This window comes from Onychomys torridus, chromosome 20, assembly GCF_903995425.1.
Source record: "Onychomys torridus chromosome 20, mOncTor1.1, whole genome shotgun sequence".
NCBI lineage: Eukaryota > Metazoa > Chordata > Mammalia > Rodentia > Cricetidae > Onychomys > Onychomys torridus.
Genome location: NC_050462.1, coordinates 9,516,218 through 9,539,415, shown reverse-complemented (window position 1 = coordinate 9,539,415; position 23,198 = coordinate 9,516,218). Strand labels below are relative to the sequence as shown.

The 23,198-nt window shown below is 41.4% G+C and overlaps 1 protein-coding gene across 4 annotated transcripts in view; it reads left to right on the top strand.

Annotated features, from left to right (window-relative positions):
- The window catches only part of Ano4 (anoctamin 4), a 300,336-nt gene that overhangs the window by 154,165 nt on the left and 122,973 nt on the right, over nucleotides 1–23,198 (top strand). For all 4 annotated transcript variants that reach the window (XM_036169504.1, XM_036169505.1, XM_036169502.1 and 1 more), the window contains one exon: nucleotides 20,209–20,309. In XM_036169504.1, coding sequence (XP_036025397.1) covers nucleotides 20,209–20,309 — 101 coding nt within the window. The remainder of the gene's footprint in view (nucleotides 1–20,208; nucleotides 20,310–23,198) is intronic.

Genomic DNA, 23,198 nt, shown 5'->3' with positions numbered 1-23,198 from the left:
AGGGCATGACTTTATTCACTGTTCAATCATTTGGCTGGATTTTTCCGGCATTCATCCTTGTCCCCATCATTTCTTGGGAGGAGAGTCCCTAACCTGTGTCTAGGGAAAGTAGAAGATGTCGTGTCTCAGACAATAATATGCCAAGTGGCAGCTCTCTACCAGTACCCAGTCACTTCCTGCTGTCCCACGTTAACACAGAGAAACAGCATTGTTCTATCAGCTTCTTTAGGCTGCTCAATTAAAATGGTAATGGGGACAGTGATTCTTCTTCCCCTTCTCCTCTGCCTCTGATTTCTGGTTTAATTTCTGAGTTCAGTTTAAAGCTCTAAGGACCTTAACTGCTTTTGTTTATTTAGGAAAAAAAAAAAAGTTGAATCAAAACATTTCTGTTGCCAGGTCAAGATGACCAGAACAAAGTTACCTTGAACTGATTTACTCCAAAGATGCCCTTAAATCAATACATAGTTTCACATGACTCATTCGTATCCTTTTAACATAAAAAAAGCCCAACTAAGTAGAGAGTAATGTCTATTTTCCAAGTCACAGTAGAGGATTCAAAACTGTATAATGTACTTCCCGGAAGAAGAAACACAATTGGAAGAATCCCCTCAGAGCTCTGAACTGGACTTTTTGGAGATAATGCACATTTTACATTGGTGTCATTGTGTACCACATGGGAACATGATATTGCTGCATCCAAAAGGAACTGAAGTCTTCCTTTTGTGGAATCATTTTGTTCCTCTTTTTATTTAATTACATCTTAGGTTAAAGTGCCCAAAACTGTACAAAGTATACCAATTATTGATGAATGAACAGAGAGACAGAAAAGCTTCAAAGCAGTCTGGAGAACTCTCCATCCATGGTTTTGCTTATCATTCTTACAAAAAGTAGAAAACTTAAAGAGGAACTTTATTAGTTAAGCCTGAAAAGTCTTAATTGCAAAAATGGTAACTTTTGGGAGGGGGCAGGGGCCAAAGCTTAGCTCAAGAGAAGCCAATGGCATCTGATGACTGTGGTTTTGGATGGAATCATTCATTCACTTTTCCATTCATCAGCTACCTCTTAGATATCCACTATTATTGAGGATAGTAAAATATGAAACAAGTCAATGTATCAGGTGTGGTGAAGCTACAGAGAAACATACAGAAATATGAGGAAGTAGCATCTCAATTGGGAGTTCAAGGCAAGTCTTTATTATAATGGGGGAATTGCACACACAGAGGATGGAAATTCTCATTCATAAACCTGGCTCTGGAAGGCGGCTATTGAGATTGCTCTGTTATTGTGTTTCTCTAACATACAAATGTAGGAAGAACCAGTAGAGCTGGATTGGGGAGGAGGACTTAGATAGAGAAGCTAACTGGATTTGGCTGGAGTCTGGGAGACTGGGAGAACTCTTAGAAGGCACAGAGCAAGAGACAAATTAAGTTCATGAGCAGTGTTGGTGCCTTTGGAGAGGCCTCACAGGGGTGCAGTCCCACCCTAACCTGCCCTTTGCTGTCACACAGCTTAATTTCCAATGTGTAAATTACTCCTTCCCTTCTACTTGGCCGTGTACCCTACGTTTCCTTTCTGAAATTCTCCCCTGGAGCCTCTTACAGTTAAAATTATTTGGGGAAGTCAGCTATTCTGTCTTCCAGCAACAGAACGTTTAGTGTAGATGCTGAGACACTGAGGAAAAGGCCAGGACCCCATCAGGGAGGCCACATGCAGCCCTCAAGCCTGAAATATAGTGACAGGGAGTCTAATGACACTTTAGATCTGAGTGTCTGCCACAGGGTACATGAGTCCCAGACACCTACTGGAGCTGCTTTGAGCCTCACATTTGCCTGTGCAACTGAATCCCACTGAGTGTAGAAAGAGCTTTCCTTTACCAGCTTCCAAATCCTGCCTGAGTGCTCATCACTGTAGACTCCAACTCTAACCAAGAACCTCATGAAGAAAGAGATTCTTAGCAATAGGACCATGGTTTCTCCTCAGCAAAGCCGAGAGGGCTCGGCTGGGGGTGGCAGAAGGCATGCCAAGATGACAGCAAACATCATAGAGATGCCACAAGCCCTTCTCCTAACAGAATTGACTGGGGAGATGTCCCTTCACTTAAGGCTGTACCAGAGCCATCTCTGGAAAACCCAGATATTTCACACTGTGACCTATGAACTCTAGCATCTCCCTTTGAGATGATTAAGGCGGCCATCTCGTTCTGGGTCTCTGCCTGGACACACTGGGTAAGTTGCCCGCAGAGCGCCTCCTGACACCCATACTGTTGTTCTGATGCCAACATTAGTTAATTGTCTCTGTCCAGAGCAGAGCTCAGTTTCCTCAGCACCAACCTTCAACTTGGGAATCGGCAGCAGTCATAAGTCTGTATAAGGAAACATCTGGAATTGGCCACTCACAGGGAGGGGAACAGACAGACAAGTTCTGTCCCCCACAGAATGAAATCAAGTTCCCTTCACCCCTTCCAGCTCCTACAGTGTTAGAGTATCAGTCCTTGCGAATGCATGTTTCAAATCTGTTGTATTCCAGGCCCTCTGCCAGGTACTGGAGACTCAAAAATGAGTCAATGCCCCAGTTATCTCTTGTTTCATAAAAACAGCCCCAAGATTTGTGGGTTGAAACAGGCATTTGTTTTGCTCTCGGATCTGCAGTTGAGCGGGGATGGTTTCTCTTGGCTTCACTGGACACAACCTGGATCAGTACCACTAGGTGCTGGAGTGGTCCCTGGCCAGGCACTAATGTGAGCTGAGCTCTCAGCCAGGGCTGTGGGCTGTGTGTATTGTTTTCTTCCCATGCACGCTTCTCATGGGCTGCTTGGGCTTGCTTCCTTGCCACATGGCGGCTGCAACCCAAGGTTGATGCTCATTTCGGCAGCATGTTGCCAGAACAGTTTCTTTGACCGTACTGGTTGAGGCAGAGTCCAAAGGGGGAAAGCATAGGTTCCACTTCGTGATGGAGCGCAGGAAGATCGCAGTTGAGTAGGTTGACACTGCAAACCGTTGTCGGAACGTGCAGCCTGCACAGTGTGTTTACAGAGCTCTCGCTACAACAAAGAAACAAAGGACAATGTAATCTGAAAAGTTTTTCATTTTTCCCCCCTGGAAACACTAAGGGAATTATACAGTTTCCAGAAGCTAAAAGAATGTGCCGTGGGTCGTGAAGGAAGAACAGTACTAACCACCTTGGGTTGGCATTCCAGAGGGGAAACACATTAGACTTGGCACAAATAGCTTGAGTTTTAGTCATCCTGGCTCAAGGCTGCATCTCTCTTCCTAGTGGGACCGTGAATCCCAGAAAGACCACAGAGGTTTCCCACTGTCCCTGTGTTATTCTTTCATTCTTGACTGTCACATCATTTATGTTCACTCAGCATTTCCCTGTGACGATAATGCAGGTCAGATAAAGTTGTTCTTCCAAGTCTCAGTGAGGGGACTAGCCAGATATGAGTTTTCATTCATTTCCTCTACATGTTCTTTACAAATAAAGCCCATTCCATTCACTACAATTTAAATAAAAAGTCATCTCGAGAGTTTTATTTCAGGCTGAGTTTGACTAAACTACCCATACAGGAATCCTGACCTTGAATGGTCTTCAGGGAATATGATGTTTTTTGCCCAGTGGAGTTCTTTGCTTTCCAGTTCCATTTTCCATTCTCATTTTTTTCTAGACATGTTGAAATTAAAAATAGCTTAATAGAAGGCCAGGACTACAGTAGATGAAAGAAAGAAACCATGCTGACCATGATTTCCCTGACCTTAGCAGGCCAGCTGGCAGGAAAGAAAATTACACATGGTGAGACCTTGTGCCCATTAGTGTTTCAGAATCACATTATGTTGTGCCTGGGGGCCTCTCCTCGGTCTGAAGGCTCCCGGCACAGCTAGGATATTATTTTGGATGGTACAGCCGTAAATCACTTCAGCATTCATTTGAGGCTGTCTAGATTCAGTTTCTCAGACTCTAATCAGTGCCCGTGGGTCTTCTGAAATCTACTTCTTCATTCAGTGACTTGTGGACAACACTATAGTTCTAAAAGGGTATAAACTGTTCGAGTCATTACTATTACCCGATTGCCTGAAGCTGTCTCCTACCAAGTTCACTGTGCAAACTACACTTGACTGAATAACTCCCAGTCTTGATTCTGTCTGTCTCATGATGCTGTCTGTATTTGGTTGGCAAAGCAATCAGCAGGTAGGCACTGAATGTTAGTTTGTGGTTTACTTTTTTCCTCTTTCCACTTAAAGCCTCTATATAACAATGCAATAAATCATGTTTAGGAAATCAAGTGTTATAACTAAACTTAATAATACTGGGAGCTAGTACTTGGAGCTGAAAACTTGCTTTGTGTGAGCTTAAATATTCTAAGAGTCATTGGGAAGTAAACTGGATATGATAACGAGCCTATTGGCGAATGATTCTGAATGATTTTGAATCGTTTTGTTTCCCTGGTTACTGAGGTGCAGTTCCATTGTTCATCATTGAGCCTGCTCACATATAAGCCCCTGAACTCTCACACTGCTTTGTTGCTTTGCTTTATTTGCCTGGGAGAGCCTTGACTAAATTTGATTAAGCGTCACCTTCTTTGCCTGTATCTGATGCTAAAATGTTGCTGAAAAAAATATGCCAGCTGCTTCACTTTAAATCATGACTCTAGCTTCAGACGGCACCAAGAATGCTCCGGGGGCCTCATCGTTTTTCCTTTCTTCCTGCACGACTGAATAACTTTATGTCTCATTACTTCCCTCTTTTCCTGCCCCCTCCATCCTGCTCTTCATTTCTTCCTTCCTTCCTCCTTCTGCTCATCTACTTGTTCATGTGAGTTATTCAGTAAAGACATAGCACTTGGCATGATTGTAGACATGTGGGACACATCAGTGAATACCAAAAGCCTCCCCCTTGCTCACATGCAAGTGAGTGTGACAGTGGGCAATAGACTGCATGATACATCAGTGGTGTGGTGTGTGAGAGGGTAATAAATAATATGGCAAAATTAAAACGGAGTATGGGTGGGAGTACTGAAGAAGGGACAGGCATTTTAAAGAGAATGTTGTGTGGCAGATTTTTTTCCTTAGGTGGCATGTGACTGGTCTGGATATTCTGGGGTTAGGATGTAGAAGCCGGCTGTTATTTCATGTAGTCCGCTGGCCTCTTTAATCTTCTTACCTTATGCTCTGCATCCTTAGCTGAAGTTCTGCTGAGAGCTTTACCTACGCTGTGATAAAAACGAACATAATCAGACAGGAGCTTCTGTAACTCCCCTGCACCCTTCACCTTTCCTCGTCCTGCTGTATGTGAATGTCTGCCCATAATTCCAGAACCCCCCCGTGACTCCCAAATCCCTTCTCATCTCACCTTCTCAAGGACTTTCCTCCTGTACTTGTCTCCTCTTTCTCCTGCATCCTCATGCTGACTTCTCTATCCAGTCATTATACTCCTGATGCTTGTGGATTAGGAATAAAAACCTCATAACCACGTAATCTAATGGCCATTCTATTTCTCTCCTACAATGCACAGGAAAATGTCTTAAAAGATGTGTCTACTGTCCTGTGTCCATTTCATTCTCCCTCAGTATTCTTTAGAGGTTACCTCTGTCCAGGCCATGTAGCCAGGATCCGTGGGCCATCCCTTTCACTTTGCTTTCTTCCAATAGAGGCTCACCTCTTCTTGAAAAGCCTCAAGTCTGGGTCATGGAGACAGCATGTGCTCTTTCGTGTGTCTCCTCTCTTCTCTGCATATTTCTTAACCTTCTTGGTCATCTCCTTCTTCTATTTAATACCCAAATATTATGATATCTTTGATCTTGGGTCCCCTTTCCTTATCTCTGTCTCTCTGTGACCTCACCCAGCCCCATAGATGTATACAAAGTCTGTATGTGTCAGTTCAAGGCTTTGTTATCCCAAGCTTCAGGAAGAAGTCACTTCTGGATTTTAGGGTGATAGAGTGGACCGTAGGTGCTGTTCTTTGTTGCTCCCTGAGACCAGAGATGATGGAAACTTCATTCAAGCACCTTTGTCTGCAACAGGGTAATAGGACTTACATAGGATTCTTGCAGGTTCTCTCAAAGCGCATTGCCTGGAACTCAACCTATATCTCAAGCCCATGTAGCTAGCTGCAAAGTTATGTTTCCATGTGCACCAAGGAAAAAGAGAACCAGATTCCAAGTACACTAGTACACCCCATGGTTTCAAATTTATTCTATATTTCAGATTAATCTGGAATTATATATTTTTAATAGAGCCTCTGGTAAGCGCAGCTATATTCATTATGCCAATGAAAAATGAGTTAATATAAATTGAGTTATAATTACCAGTTAGACAGCTCTGTAAGAAAAAAAAATCATAGAAGCTCCATTTCATAACAGTTTTCTCATAGCTTTTAGGTAAAAATAGTTGGTAAAATATACTACATGCTCTGTAGTATCCTGTGGTTTAGAGCAATATCCCACTGAGAGGTAGAAGCACCAGAGTTGACAGCTCCCTCCTCCTTAGTCAGAATTCCCAAGTGTAAACTGCTTCCTCAGTAGTGGCAGATGCCAATTTCCTGTCCTCTCTGGGTCTTGCTTGTTTCACAGCTGTTCAGCACCCACAGAAAACATAATAGCACATGGGCTATTGACTAGAACCTAACTGTGAAGGCTTATCAGTAGGTTTGTTATTTGTGATAACTTAAAACACAAACATGATGATATAGTTTTCCCCAAATATGTGTGTGTGCACAGTATTTTCAAAATTAGGAGTGTACTTTTCACAGACACCATAACTGAAATATGGATTACCTGTCATTCAAGTCTGTGGTTAATGTTACCTTATTACAATTCTACCACTTCTAGTCAGTGGCAGCCAGGGGTGTTTGTTACTATGGCAAAACCCAGCCAGCCACATATTGATTGTCTCAGATACCTGATGCTCTATTTCCTAGTTGGATGGGGAGGGCCATCAGGGTTGATGCAGCGACTATATTGTATCCTATCCTACAGAGAACCTTTGATGATAAAACTAAAGCATTATCCTTACCCCCTCAGTGCTGGAAATTTCCTGGTTGTCACCTAGAGGAGAATTTATCTTAATTTCCCATAAATTTAACCACCTTGAAACCTTTGTGATATCAAGAAAATTAGTATTTTTCTAATAATAGTGTTTTAGCAAGGTAGTCAATAGTGTGGAAAAACTACCAGACATCTAGATCTCAAACTGTTCATAAATTAATTTAACAATTATTCTCAATAAGCATTTGCTTAGAAACATTCATATACTGGCAATATCACTTGGGCAAAGCTGCACACAATACTACCATTGATATAACAGTGAAGCATATCATTATAGCATTAATTTGCCAAAATATGTGTTGGTTTTATATCACCATAGAAGAGATTATTTCAGTCCTAGGGTCTTAGGCAGCCTGGGTTTATGCTGCCATAGTTTGCAAAGGTCAGGAGTCTGGGTGCAACTAGGTACATCCTCTAATCAGGATCCCTGAGGACGTCAGTTAGATTGCATCCCTTTCTGGAGTTCAAGATCCTCTTATGTGGTCATTTAGTTCCTTTCGGTTGTTGGACTAATGCTTCATTTTCTTGTAGGCTGTCAGCCAGGCAATTTTCTCAGCTTCCAGAGGCTATTTGGAATCTCTCGTCCTCCTAGACACCCTCACAACATGGAAACACTTTGTTTCAAGGCCTGTAGGAGATTCTTTCTTAACGTCTGAACTCTCTTGTGAGGATTTATCTGACTAGTGCAGGGTAATTTGGAAGAATCTCCCTTTTGATGAGTCCATGGTCAAGTGTTGGGTATCCTAGCCACAGGAGTGTTATTCTTTCTAGCCACAGTACCCATCCACACTCAAGGCTGTCTTAGACATCTGCCTGCCCTACAACTTGAGACCTAAAAACCAAGAATTTATCAGACAAAGAGTTCTTACATGAGACTGTTCGAAGCTTGGCAGTTTGGAAACAGGAAGAAAGAAATCCACTGTGACTGGGCCCAGAGACAGAGGGAAGTGGAATACAATAAGGAGTGGCCAGAGCAGGTACTGGCCACATGACTGATTTTCCCGAGAGACCCAGGAAACCAGGATCACAAAGTATTTTTGTTTTTTAACCACCGAAGTCCAACCAGTGAGTTTTATGGGATTACATACAGGAACATGAGTGAGAGGTTACTTGCAGGAGCAGAAATAACTCCAAGGCCACGCCACATGGGTGACAGTTTTGCAAAAGCTAGGAACCTGGAGCATACTGTGCAGCCTGCAGGCAGCTCAACAGTTTCCAGACTCTGCACCTGCATGATTTGATGAAGGAGGCAGAGGCAGGAGGATCACAATTTATTTAAAAGACATCTTTGATGCCAGTGACAATTTAGGCAAGGATGGATGAGAGAACTCATCTATAAGGCTGCTGCAGTATTTAAGAAGAAAGCAGATTGATGGTGACTTGGAGGATGGTGGCAACATCTGTAAAGAGAAGTAGATAGATTCAGGGTAGTGAAGAGATAAAATCAGTAAGACTTGGTGATTTAATGGCTATGTCGTGAGTTATAAATGGGCACAGGGTGACTGCTGATCTTGAACCACTAAGTGGGTAACTGTGACATCAGTGAGAAGTGGGTCTAGGTAAACATCTTGAGTCAGACATGCTGGCAAGACAGCCAAGAGCAGACATTATGTAAGCCTTGGCTAAGGTGATCTGGAACTTGGACAAGTGCTCTGATCCAAAGAAATTCCTCTTGGAGGTATCGGATGACATTGGATGCTATTGGGAAGATGTGAGATCATCCAGGGAGAACCAGGAAAATGAGACTAGAGCTGAATGGAGTCCTTGGGGAATCCCATTTAACAGTCTGTTAAAGGCAATTTCCTATGGCAGATGCTGTCATCTTCAGGGAATGAGTGCTTTGGTCATTTAGAACCATATAGTACTACCAAAGCTTCTTTCCCTTGGGGCACAGTCTGTCTGTCTGTCTGTCTGTCTGTCTCTCTCTCTCTCTCTCTCTCTCTCTCTCTCTCTCTCTCTGCCTCTCTCTCTGTCTCTCTGCCTCTCTCTCTGTCTCTCTCTCTCTGTCTCTCTGTCTCTCTGCCTCTCTCTCTGTCTCTCTCTGTCTGTCTCTGTCTGTCTCTGTCTCTGTCTCTCTCTCTCTGTATGTCTGTCTGTTTGTCTGTCTTTCTCTCTCTCTCTCTCTCTCTCTCTCTCTCTCTCTCTCTCTCTCGCTCTCTCTCTCTCTCTCTGCATAGGTACACACAGTAGAAAGGAATTACATTAGCCAGCTCCATCAGAATCAGCCAAAAAGCCTCTTCAAACTACACCCAAACTCTAATGTGTCTCTAAGAGAATCAAGAATAACAGGCATAAAAACAGTCTCCTTAGAGACATATGCCCTCATTTTTCAGAGAAAACTGAAGCTCAGAAAAGAGCAAGTCATTTGCCCAGTGGCACACAGCTGGTTAGATAGCAGCCCCCTAGGAGGTGCTGAAATTGCTTAGTGATTTCCCTCAGATCTTTAACCCTCCAGGAATGTATATTCCTCCATCAGTTTCACAGCTTATAGGCACATCGAGACACTCTAGCACCAGTCAGTTTTTAGTGTCCAGATGCCAGCCAAACATTTAGTAAGCATGGGAAGAAGGGAATACTCCCTTGTTGGACTTCTTTCTGTCCAGTCACATATTAGCCTTAGAGGAGCCCTGCAAGATGTGCATGCAAGTTAATGGACACTTCCAGAAACACACAGGGAGTGAGTAGCAGAACTAGCCTGCAAGTTATGTCTATTGGCTTTATGTCAATCACAAGGTATTTAGAGTGATCCCTACGCACTATCCTCAGGGTTTTAAAATATAACTTTCATTCTATAAAATAATAATGGGAACCAGTAGATAATTAAGGACACCTTTATGAGCCCTAGCTATCCTCTTTTGAAGTTCACGTGCGTGCACACATGCACAAATTTCTTTGTGAGAGAGATCACTTGTGTTAAATCATGGTACAGGGCTTCCTTTATTTACTCTCTCCTCCTGTTTAACACTGACTTATGAAATTCTTACATCCCAAGGCAAGGACTGTGATTTGCATACTTTTTTACTCCTAGACTCTAGTACTTAGAAGATATTAAATACATTCCTGTTGAATAAAAGAAAGAAATGAATATTTTATCTATTTTGGTTACAGGTAGTTCCTATGCTACTTGATAATTTCGCTAGTTGTTTGCCTGGGCATATGTGTCCAAATGTCACTAAACCATAATTTTTCCTTTCACCAAGGTTCTATCCTAAGGAACGTTTATTGCAGTATTTTAATTACATAACCCATTTTCACTTCTGTTCACTCTGACACTTGCATGTTTGGATTTTTGTGGCAAGGGACACTTAATAACACAGAAAGATCTGTTTTAAATGGCAGCGTAATCATTCAGCAGTAGAGAAAAGAGTGATGTATGAGCTGTATAATTACCAGTCATCTGTTTCACATTTATTATTCAGGGATGGAGCTCAGAAAGTATTCTGTATAGGTCAGCGTTATTAGTTACTGCTTGAATAGTTGAACACAAATAATAAACCACACATGCTAAATTTTCCCCATGATCATGTAAAAGGGGCACACTTAGACATGCACAAAAACACACAGAACCAACAAACATTATTATTATCATTATTCTTGGGAATTGGTCAACATTTTTCTCAAGACAATGAAAATAAATGTGACATCCCCCAGTCCAAATTTGGTTCACTGGTAGCTTAAGTTTTCTTTTTTCTTTTCTTTTTTTTTTTTTTCCGGGACAGGGTTTCTCTGTGTAGCCCTAGCACTCACTCTGTACCCCAGGCTGGCCTTGAACTCACAGCAATCCGCCTGCCTCTGCCTCCCGAGTGCTGGGATGCCAGGTTGCACCACCACTGCCCGACAGTTTTTTTTTACAGCTATAATGGGAGTGTCCTTTGATTCTGTTGCTTTTATTTCTAAAGTAGAATGTTCATTCAAGATTATCCTGTGTAAGGCAATAGAAGGACAATTCAGAGAATGTGCACCTTAAGAAGCCGCTAAATAAAGTTCACGAAGGTACCCAGAGCTGTGGGCACGGGATCAGCTGCATCTGGGACAGACCTTCTGTGTGTTCATGAGTCAGCCAATCTGCCTCTCTTCTCCAACCACCCAGGAAAGGCTCACTTACAAGCTTGGGTGGGGATAAAATGAGGTAACACGTAACAGTGCTTTAACAGCAGAAAGCATTGTGAATAAAGTTATTTAAATGTCAAGGAAGATAAGTAAAAGTAAGCTACAGTTTCCTGAAAAACATCATGGGCTTACCACATTGGTAAGTGAACAGAGCAAACAAATGTTCAGGTAAAGAACTTGGCTTTGTCACTCCCCAAGGTGTGGCATTGATAATGATCCTTGAGTGGGATGATTTTCTGCATTTTCCTTGCTGTTTCTATGCATTTATATAGATCCCTGTGTGGTTGTTTTCCCATGGGCTGGTTTATTCTGCGCAAAATTAGCCATCACAGCAAAACCATGAAGAAACTAAACTCTAAACATATATTATGCTCCAAATAAAAGTTTGTCTGTTTGGGTGAGTTTCTCAGATCACCCAAATCAATCACATTCCTGTGTGTTGTGTTCCTGCCTTTTCTTAATTTTACTCTTTTATAGGAAGGTGGGAAAATAATCTTACAGGGAACCTAGCTTTGCACTACTGTGACACAATACTTGAGAGAAGCGTGCAGAGGAGGAACTGTTTACTTTAGCTCACCATTTCAGAAGTTCTTTCCCTTTTAGGTCTGCTACAAGGGAACACATGGTAGTTCAAAGATGTTTACCCTATGGTGACCAGGAAGTGAAAACAAAGCAGGAAGGGGCTGGTCTCTAAACCTTCTGTGGCGACATAACTTCTTTCCACTGGGATCTACCTTCTAAAAGTTCAGGCACTTTCCAGTATCCCTGTAAACTTCAACACACGGGAGTTGTATATACATGGAAGCCTTCAACACACGGGACCCATATACACATGGGAGCCTTCAACACACAGGACCCATGTATACCTGAGAACCTTCAACACACGGGAGCCATACACACCTGAGAGCCTTCAACACATGGGAGTCATATAAACATGGGAGCCTTCAACATACAAGAGGCTTCAACACATGAAAGCCTTATACACATGGGAGCCTTCAAAACATGGGAGTCATATACACCTGAGAGCCTTCAACACATGGGAGTCATATACACATGATAGCTTTCAACACATGGGAGTCATATACACCTGAGAGCCTTCAACACATGAAAGCCTTATACACAGGGGAGCCTTCAACACATGGGCTTTGGGGAGGCATTTAAGATGCAACTATATACATAAAGAACCCCACTATTAAAATTAAAACCTCAGTGTGATAAAGGCATGATGGCGCTTACTTGTAACTTCAGCCCTCAGAAAACTGATACAGGAAGATCTCAAGTTCAAGCCTAACCTAGGTTGCTTAGGAAGTTTGGGACCAGCTATATAGCAACACACACACACACACACACACACACACACACACACACACACAAACACACACACACACACACACAACCCAAGTGAGGATGTCACAAAGTCATCCTGGACTCAGAACTGTATCTTTAATATAAACAAAAGATAATATTTTAGGAAATCCAATCAATCATTCAGATAAGATCTTCCATGTGCGTTACATCTTTGAAAATATACTGTGCATTGGAAAGCAAAACACAGTCTTTTCAAAAGCCTAAAATGTTGAAATGCTCTTGATTAGCATAAATGCAACTGCAATCATGCATGGACCAGACTATGGAGGGGGAAAGAGAGAAAGGAGAGAGGGAGGGAGGAAGGGGTAAGGTTGGAAGGAGAATGTGAATGTGCACACATTCTTCTGTCTGTCCTAAATGGACACCACAGGCCATGAGTCCATTCATATTCCTCTGACTACTTAGCTTTCATATTTCCATAAGGTGGACAGTGTAATGGACCACTGGCTTGCCACACTTGGACTGCTTATTTAAGGTGACTAGCTATGCCAGCTTTAAAGGCCCCTTCATTGGTGGTGACTTCTGACTTCCCAGGGTTCTCAGCATTCTTCTGCACTGGTCCAGCTGTTCAGTTTGCAGGAAACCTTTGTGTCTCACAAATATGGGGGCATGTGCCCCCTCTATACCAAGCACTGCTACAGGCCCAGAGGAACAGAATTGTTCCTTGTCCCCAGAAGGTCCAAACTCAGGACCCTACTTGTCCCAAGTTAGAAAATAAAACCCCTCTTTAGTTCAAATGTCCAGAAAGTTTGATTTTTCGGGTGCCCCCTCCTACCACTATGGAAATGGGTACTGGCCGTTCTCTCTTGGGAGTTTCAGTATTGTACTGAAGGTCCTGAGAACACTATCATTCACACAGCATACAACCATCTACAATTCCAATTCCAGGAGATCAATGCGCTTTCCTGGGCTCTTGCCATTGCCCTTGGTTACCACCAGAAGGACACAGTAAGACTGAAAACAACACACCATACACATATACGCTACACAGACTTACAGATAGGCAAAACACCCCATAACCATAGTAAATGAATAAAAAATGTAATTCCCTGGAGTGAAGATTTACCCAAGAGAGAACATAAAGTTGAGCTTCTATTTTTATCAACTGCCCAAAAATTAAAGTTGATGTTCTTTTTAAAACTTTTTTACACTTGAGAATTTCATATACATATGAAATGTGATCATATCCACATGCCATTTCCCCTTCTAATTCCCCCATATACTCAACAAGCATGCCTCTCCACACTTCATGTCTTGTTTGTTTGTTGTTTGTGGGCACATAGCCCTGGATGTCCTGGAATTCACTCTGTAGCCCAGGCTGGCCTTGAACTCAGAGATCCACCTGCCCCTGCCTCCCAAGTGCTGGGATCAAAGGTCTGTGCCACCACCACATCTTTTTTTTTTTTTTTTTAAATAGCCCACTAAGTTAGTGTTGCCCATATGTGCTTAAGTGTAGGGCCATCTACTGGAGCGTGGGAATACTTGCAGTGGGTTCAAGAAACAATGGTTGTGTCTCCCCCAGCTACTTTTCACTGCCAATACCTCCTCAGAATGGGGTGGGGCCTAAAAACATCTACCCATGGATGCCACTGTTTTGGCTGGCTTGATCTAATGTAGGTCTTGTGCAGGTATCTACAGCTGCTATGAGTTATTGACTTCAATGGCCTTGTCATGTTCTGAAGACAGTGTTTCACAGCACATCTCCCTATCCTTTGGCTCTTGACATTCTTTCTGCCTCCTCTTTCCTAGGATTCCCCCAGCCTTGGTGGTGTTGGGTTCACATAGGTGTCCCATTTAGGGCTGAGCACCTAAACGTGTCTTGTTCTCAGCATTTTGACCGGTTATCTCTACGGACTTCTATCCACTGCAAAACGAGTCTTCTCTGACCACAGTTGAGGGCAGTGGGGGTCTACGTATATACACATAAATATTTAGAAGACAATTTGGCAACATGGCCATTTAACAATGTAACAATAGCAGGTTCTCCTGTAGGACCTATGACCTTCCCAGCTGTGAGTTTGGGACCAGTATTACAGTACCAGATATGAAATTCTCTCCTGTGGAAAGTCTCAATTTCGATCAAAATTAGTTAGTTATCCCATAAGAGTCATGCTCAGTGCACCAGCAGGTACACCTTACCTGCAGGTCAGTATGGTAGCATGGGTCAGGACTGGATAGGACCACTGACGGATTTTCTCTCCCAGCATAGCCCCTTTTAGTACTATGAAAGTTTACAAGTACAGAGGACGTTTTTATGATTGGTTTGATGTTTCTGTCTCCTATTTAGCCAAAATGTGTGTTGATTTCAGTACAGGGTTTTACTGTGTCCTTCTGGTGGTAACCAAGGCCAATGGCAGTAACTGGTGTTATTTTGGAGACCTTTGGGCTTCCCTAGTTGATAACTACTAGGGAGGCATCCCCATGCCTTGTACTATGACTTGCTTTTAACAACCCATGCGGGCCAATTCTGTTCGAACTCTTTTTTTTTTTTTTTTTGAAAGTTGTATTTTGAAATTAGCTTATTAGCTAGTCTGTTTCAGTAGGCTTTTTTAGATATTTTTGGTTTTGGTTAAGCCACTCACTGCCTTCTGTTTTCCCTCTCTACCTCAATCCCTTCTTAATCTGCTAAACCTCAGCATTCCCTCCCACTACTACATTTTTTTCCTTTTTTTTTTTTTTTTTTTTTTTTTTTTTTTGGTTTTTCGAGACAGGGTTTCTCTGTGTAGCTTTGTGCCTTTCCTGGAACTCACTTGGTAGCCCAGGCTGGCCTCGAACTCACAGAGATCCGCCTGCCTCTGCCTCCCGAGTGCTGGGATTAAAGGCGTGCACCAACACTGCCCGGCCTACATTTCTTTTATTGGGCTACAGGACAGTCTGATTCCACATTTCTATACTCCCTTCCTCTGGGTTACGTCTCCACCTTACTCCCTGATTGCCCCCTGCCCACAGTCCGTCCCCTCCCTGCCAAAGCATTTCTGCCCTCAGCATCCCTCATTCCTTTTTTTTCATCTATAATATCCTTTCCTCCCCATCTTGACATACCCCTCCATGGAATTTCTGCTTCCCTGCCTTCTGTTTCTTCTCTGAATTAACCACATACAACAAAAGATTGGAAGCTGGGGTCTGTTGTTTGTTTTTACTCTTTTCTTGGAGGGGCCCACCACCCAGCTCCCAAATAAATCACATACAGAGGCTTATTCTTAATTAGCAATGCCCACCTTAGCTTGGCTTAGTTTCTTGCCAGCTTTCCTTAACTTATTCTTAATTATAAATGTTCAGCCTTAGCTTGGCTTGTTTCTAGCCAGTTTTCCTCACCTTTAATTATCACATTTACCTTTTGCCTCTAAGCTTTTCCTGTTCTCTTACTTCTGTAAATCTCACTCTTATTCAGTGGCTCGCTGGGTAGCTGGGTGGCTGGCCCCTGGAGTCTCTGGCTCCCAGGTTTCTTCCTCTATATATTCTCTCTGCCTGCCAACTCCAACTATCCTTTTTCCTGCTTTGCTATTGCCCAGTTCTTTATTTGGCCATTTATACAGGCACAGTAACACAGCTCCACAGAGTTAAATAAAGGCTACATAAGCAAAAGTAACATACCTTAAAATAATATTCTACCACAGGGCTCCACATATGGAATTTGCCCTTCTGAGCTAGAGTGACCTCACACAGTGTATTGTTTTCCAAGTTCTATCCATTTACCTATAAATTTCATTTTTCTTTACAGTTGACTAATGCTCCATTTGTATATATGCCACATTTTCTTATCCATTTTATGTTGATGGAATATATTTGTGGAGTCCATTCCCTAGCTATTGCACATACAGCAGTAATGAGCATGAGTGTGCAGGTGTCTCCATAGTAGGATATAAACCTGGGGAGGTGGAATAGGGGAGTCCTACAGCATTTCTGTGTCTAGATTTTGTTTTTTAGAAACCTGTGTCTGATTTCCAAAGTTTGTAGTCCCACTGACAGTGTGTAAGACTTTCCTGGTTGCCAGATTCATGGCCATATTTATTGTTATTGTATTTCTATGATGGACATTCTAACTGGGGTGAGGTAGAATCTTAACATAAGTCACTTTAATTTGCATTCTCCCAATGGCTAATGATGCTGGACACTTTTTAAAGTGTTTCCTAGTTATTTTCATTTCTTTTTTAAAGAAATTTCCTTTTTTAAAATTTTATAATTAATTTAATTTTACATATCAGCCACAGATTCCCCTGTCCTCCCTCCTCCCCCCTCCCCCTGCCCTTTCCCCAGTCCACCCCCCATTCCCACCTTCTTCAAGGCAAGGACTCCCCTGGGGGTTCAGCTCAGCCTGGTAGATTCAGTCCATTCGGTTCCATCCACCATTTTCAATTGTGCTGTTTATTTTCTTAATGCTTGGTTTTGAGGATTCTTTGTGTATTCTAGACACTGGTGTATTCTATCATAAATAGTTGAGAAAAATGGCTTTGTTATTCTGTGGACTACCTGTTAATTCACTTCACAGTTTCCTTTACTGTATTGATGCTTTTGAGTTCCAGGAGATCCTGTTTGTTGGTCATTGGTCTTATTTCCTGGGCTACTGGAATCTTTTTCAGCCCTCATCTGTGAGTATTTCCTTGGTGTCTCCTGACTGGTTTATTGTGAAGTCTGTTTTTGTCAGATGTTAGGACAGATAGGGCTGCTTGTTTCCTGGTTCCATTTGCTTGGCGTACCTTTTCCAACCCCTTCACCCTAAGGTTGTTGCTTGTTGTTGATGGTGAGGGGGTATCTCTTGCAGGTGGGAAAAAGATGGATCCTGCCTTTGATCCAGTCTACTAGTCTGTGTTTTTATTTGGAGAATAGAGGCCATTGATATTCAGAGTTACTACTGAAAAATGTGTAGTTAATTCCTATCATTTTGTTGATTCTGTAGTGTTCTTTTAGATCTCTTTTGATTAACTGTCCTGGCATTTATTTATTCCTTATGACCTCTTTGATGTGTTTATCTTTTTCTTCAAACTGAAGTATACCAGTATCCTGTGTAAATCTGGCTTAGTGGTCATAAATTCCTTTAATCTGTTTTTATCTCTCCTTCAATTTTAATACGTGGGTTTGCTGGTATAATATCTAAGTTGACCGTTGTGATCTTTTAGGGCATGATTTACTTCTTTCTAGGTCTGTCTGGCTTAAAAAGTTTCTGTTGGGGAATCAGGTATTATTTTGTGGGGCCTGAGAGATTTGGCCTTTTCCTCTTGTAATCTTTCCTCTGTCCTTTATTTTCAGTGCTTTAATTACATTATGTCATGGGATATTCTTTTCTGGTTCTGTGGGCAGAAACTAGGTACACACCTGGGTGTGAATCTGTTTCTCTAAGTGTGGTAGTTTTTCTCCTTGATTTTACTGAAAGTCTGTTGTATGCCTTTGGTATGATATTCTGCTCCTTTTTCTATGTCCATAATCCAAAGGTTATATATTTTATTGATTTCCCAAAGCTCTTCCAACTTTTGTATGTGGATTTTTATAAAATTTTCACTGACCTTTACTGAGTGGTTCAAAGCCTCTACCAGCCTCTACTTTTCTTCCAGTCCTGATACCTGTCCTCCACATTACCTCTTCTATTGGTGGGGCTTTCTTCACACTGAGGATTTTATTTGGATTTTTGAGTTTCCAGCCTAATTTCAGTTTGGTTTTTCTCCAGTAATTCTCTCAATTTGTTTCTGTTCTCATAGCTTGTGTTGACATCCTCATTTCATCCATGCCTTAGACTTTATCTTCTTTTAGTTGTTTGAATGTAGTTATTATCATTCTTTTAAACTCTGTCTGGAAGTTCTTCCAGGTCATTCTCATTGGGGTCTGTTATTACTGGATTAATAACTTTTGGAGATGACACATCTTGAGTTCTCAAGCTGTTTCTGGTTTTGCCCTGGAATTTGCACATTTTTAGTTAGTTGAGTAGAAACCTGGGGCTGGTGGTCTGGAGACTGCTTACCAGTTAGCACCAGGAGTTAGGGAAACTGAGGAAGGGTGGGAAAGGAATTTAGGAACCAAGGAGCTCTTACTTATCAGCACCAGCAGCTGGGCAGATAAGGGGAGTTTGGGCAGAATGGTCAGGCCTGGGGTGGAGTATAAGGGCTTAGCTGTCAGCAGAGAGAATTAGGAGGACCTGATAAAGTTAACATTCTTGACTTGCAAAAAACAAAACAAAACAAAACAAAACAAAACAAAACAAAACAAAACAAAACAGTGTAAGTGGCATGCAGCATGCATAGGAAGGATCTGGGTAACACATGACCACCTTACATGTTTAGACTTTTTGGATTACTGTGTCTCCTCTACTTCTTCCTATTCTCTCCTCTCCCTATGGGAGGCAAAGTCCAAAGAAAGATTTTGCAGTTGGTTGTTCACATCCTTCTTACCATTGGCAAAGACCAAAATCTGTAAGGAGCTTATCAGGGTGTGAAGGTCTAGTTTATTTCCCTATCTGAGTAATTTGTTGATTTAAAAGCCCCCAAAGACACAATGCAGGCATTGGAAAAAGCTGCCTGGTACCAGCCCGGCTTCAGATCTCTTGTCTCATTGGTGCCTCGGTCTCTATATCCTTTTGTTTTCATCTTGTCAGCTGCGACTATTTCTTCTTTTCTTTATTTTTTTGGAGAGGGGACGTGAGTGTGTGGTCTATGCACATGTTTGTATGAGTGTTTGTGTGTGTGTGTGTGGGGGGGGGTTACATGTGTGGGCATGTGCAGAAACTAAAAGTGGCTACCAGGTATGCTCCATGATAACTTGCCACTTTGTGTGAGTTCCTTGATAACTTTCCATGTTTGTATGAGTGTTTGCATGTGTGCGGGTTCACATGTGTAGGCATGTGCAAAGACTAAAGGTTGCGATCAAGCATCTTCCTCAATAGCTTTCCATGTCATTTACTCAGGCGGGTCTCTTGATGAGCCTTGACCTCACAGACTCACCTCTGCCTCCACAGTGCTGGAATTTTATATGGGTTCTGGGGACATGAATTTCAGTCCTCATGCTTGGAGGGCAAAAGCTTTATCCACTGAACCATCCTCCTGACTCTCTTTCTCTCCTTTCAGTAAATCTCTCCCTTATAATTTTCTCCACTAAGAAGCCACGGTGATCTCTGAGCACTTACGTTCTAACAGTGAGACCCAACAGCCCACGAAGCACCCTGTACTCTCTTCTGCTCACTTTCTCAGCCTCTAATGTCCCTCCTCTGCTTCACACACTGGAGTCACTCCTCCTTCCCTTGAACACACCTAGGTGTACACCTCCCACGCTCTCTTCCCAGCTGGTTCCTGTGGCTCCTTCAGGTCTCAGCTCAGGCCACCACAGAGAGGTCTTTCCTTGACCCCTTGTCTAAAGGAGTGTGTACCTTCTCCACACAACCCTTTCCCAGTATCCCACCTTCACAGTATTCACCACTGCCTAAATTGATCCCTCTCTATTAAACCTGTTTTCACATATGTCCCTGTTAAATATTTATGGATAATGTAAACATCCCTCTTTCTTCTTTTATTCACAGCTGGGTCTCTGGTGCTTGGAACAGGGACATATTTGTTAAATGACTATAAGCACACTTTAAGGGACTGGCTTATTGCCAAAGAATGCCCCACATTATAAATTCCAAGTTCAAACATTCCAAGTTCCAGCTGCATTGACACTGGGGGAGATTTGGATATACTTTTCAATTTAGTCTCTTTTTTCTGTTTCAGTCCTCTCTAATAAATAGTGACATTATCTTTGTGAAGTTGCATGCCCCATGGGAAGTCCTTGGAAGATATGCAGAGCAAATGAATGTAAGGATGCCTTTCAGGTAGGTGTGAATGTGTTTCCCTGCTGCTCTCTCTTTCTCTCTCTCTGGCGCTTCACTGTAAACCTAATGACATTGTTTCTTGGAACAAATAAAATCATAGCACAGGCTGGAAAAGTCATTAAAGCAGAAAATTTTCCTAATGTTCAGAAAATGCAAATCAATCTCCTGCCTGCTATCAAGTAGCATTATTTCCATTTTGAAAGTACCATTTCTTGAATCTTTGTGTATTGCTGCCTTGAACAGCTAGACACCATATACCATGGTCTTTCCTGAGCAGTACCTTCCAGAAGAAAAAATTAAAAATCAGTTTTTCCAAGAAATAAGTTTAAGAAATTTCATAAAATATGATCTTTAAAAAATAATCTATTTTTAAATAAAGAAGTCATAAATGCTATATAAGTACAAATAATTGTTCATTATTCCAGGGTGGTGAATAAAGATACTTTGTATGGATTGCTAGGTTACTTAAAAGGATAAATTTGCCTTTGTCTCACAGTGTCTATTCTCATTTCATTATAGGTTAAGGAAATGTGATCTTCCTTTGTTAGATTAAAAGCAAAATGAGATAGTAAACCAGGAATTACAAGTGCAAAGATGTGTGTGGAAGAGTGGGGTGCGGGGTGGGTGGAATCACCAATAGAATCTGCTAAAGGGCAGGGATTTAGTGCCGAGGACAGTTCAGAAATGACTTGTGATAGGTACTTTGGGTTTCAGCTTGCCTGTAAGACCAAGATAGATGGCAAGAATTGGGCAAGATGGTATCGGCTCTCAAAATGCTTATTAGTAGGCTGTTAAAATTATAGAAAGCAGTGGTCTGCTAAACTCAGAAAGAGTACTGGGGTAGGGGAAAAAGACAGAGAGAGATTTACAGGTTTACAGATTCACAGAAGGCCAATTTCCATTCAAAAGCCTGTAATATATCTCTCAGAACATTTTATTTTCTTTACTGGTCTTTATGTCCTAATATCAAGTCAACATATAGGCTGGGGTTTCCAGTATCTGTTTTCCTGGAGGCAAAATTCTCAAAATAGATAAGCATAGTCCTGGTCTTATGATTTATTTCTGTATTTAAAATGTTGAAAAAGGAAAGCTGAGTACTCAAGGGCAAACACACACACACACACACACACACAAATACACAATAAGGAGGAAAGCAAAACAATGATTTGTGCTGAAAGATGATGTGCTAAAGTAATTAAATCCTGTTACTTGATGATATAATAACTATGTAATATGGACTAATACCATATTATGCTTAAGAACAAAAGGAAAAGAAAGCACTCTAAATTACATTTAGATAGAAATTAATAACCCTTCTGCAGTCTAAAACTTACAGCCCCTCTAACAAGAACACATCTCTATAATAAAGAACCTAAGGAAACAGAAACCTGAATGATGTTAATACAAAGCCAACCCTCTTAGTACTTGGAAGGATTTCACATCTGATGGGCCTGACCTCACATGATAGAAAATATACTGCATATTCATTTCATGGCAGGGAAGTTTTGCCTCAAGTAGCGTGAATAGTTTTCTAATGTAACCTTAATAGACTATGATGTAAGCAGTAAACTGAAAATGAATTTGAATAATAATCTACTCTCTAATGTAGGAATTCCTACAGGAAACCAGTTTGAAGAGAAAATGTTCTTATATGTGACAGTAATTGGCCTCACTAATATTGATATGGTTTCACCTGAGCTTAGCATCACCTGTTATGACCCAATGCATGCAAACCTTCATGAGCATGTATTGTCCTTGGTTTTACATGTGGTTCTAGCCTGAGGCACATGTATTTCCAAAGGAGGAATTTTCCCAGCATACCATTTAGGAACATGTACAGATGTCAATTTAATTAAACTCAAATGTTCCAAAGTATCTTCCATGATTTGTTACTTTCAGTAGGCAGTGCTTCTAAATCTCAGGTTTAGTTTCCTCCCTGTTTAACTCTACAATTATTAAAAAGTAATGTGAAAGTACATTTTTGTGGGAGATTTCTAATAAACTTGTTTCTTAAGTACCTCTGTGTCCATAAATTTGTGGTTTAAAAATGGTAGACTGTTTTTTGAGCATTTTTAGTTTTAGAGAAAATTGGGCCAATGTCATAGTGTGTCCTACAATCCCACCTTCCACAGTTTTCTTACCAACATCTCCTGTTAGTGTGGGCATGTGTATATACAACAGTTTTAATAGAGCAATAGCATATTATTAACTAAAGTCTAAAGCTTATGGCCCACTTGTATACAGGTTTATAAATATATGTCATCGTGTAGAATCATATAAAATCATATGTAGAATCATACAGAATATGATATCCTAAAAACTTCATGTTTTGCCTGTCCATTCCTTCTGCCTGGCCCAAATCTCTGACTTTGCATTCTCTGCAACTGTTGACCCAAATGTGGCAGATACTGTTTGATATGTAAAATCCCCTCTTTGCAAAAGTGAAGTAGCCCAGTGACCATGCAGAATGCACTTGAACTTCCTTCATCTCATGATTGATCCCTTGGTAGACACTTGAACTATGTAAAGAGATTGCGTCTAATGAGGTGTCCAACATGTATGCTCTCAAATTACACCCAGAGTTCTCACTTAAATATTTTTAAAAGTTAACTAAAGGGAAGCAACATAGCAGATCTTCACTGTATCCCATTCTTGTTTTTTGTTTGTTTGTTTGTTTCCTAGGATTTTGTGGTTTTCCCTGGTTAGTTCACCTGTCAGCAGTGAGGAGATGGTTATGCCCGTGTGGGTATTTATAGTTGACTACTGATACAATCTTTTCTTATACTAGATGTGAAATACATGTTTTTATACCTCTATCAAGATCATGATAAAAGTGTTCTGTAAACCCAAATTGCTATATAAATATTACCTTAATGTAATAACACACCT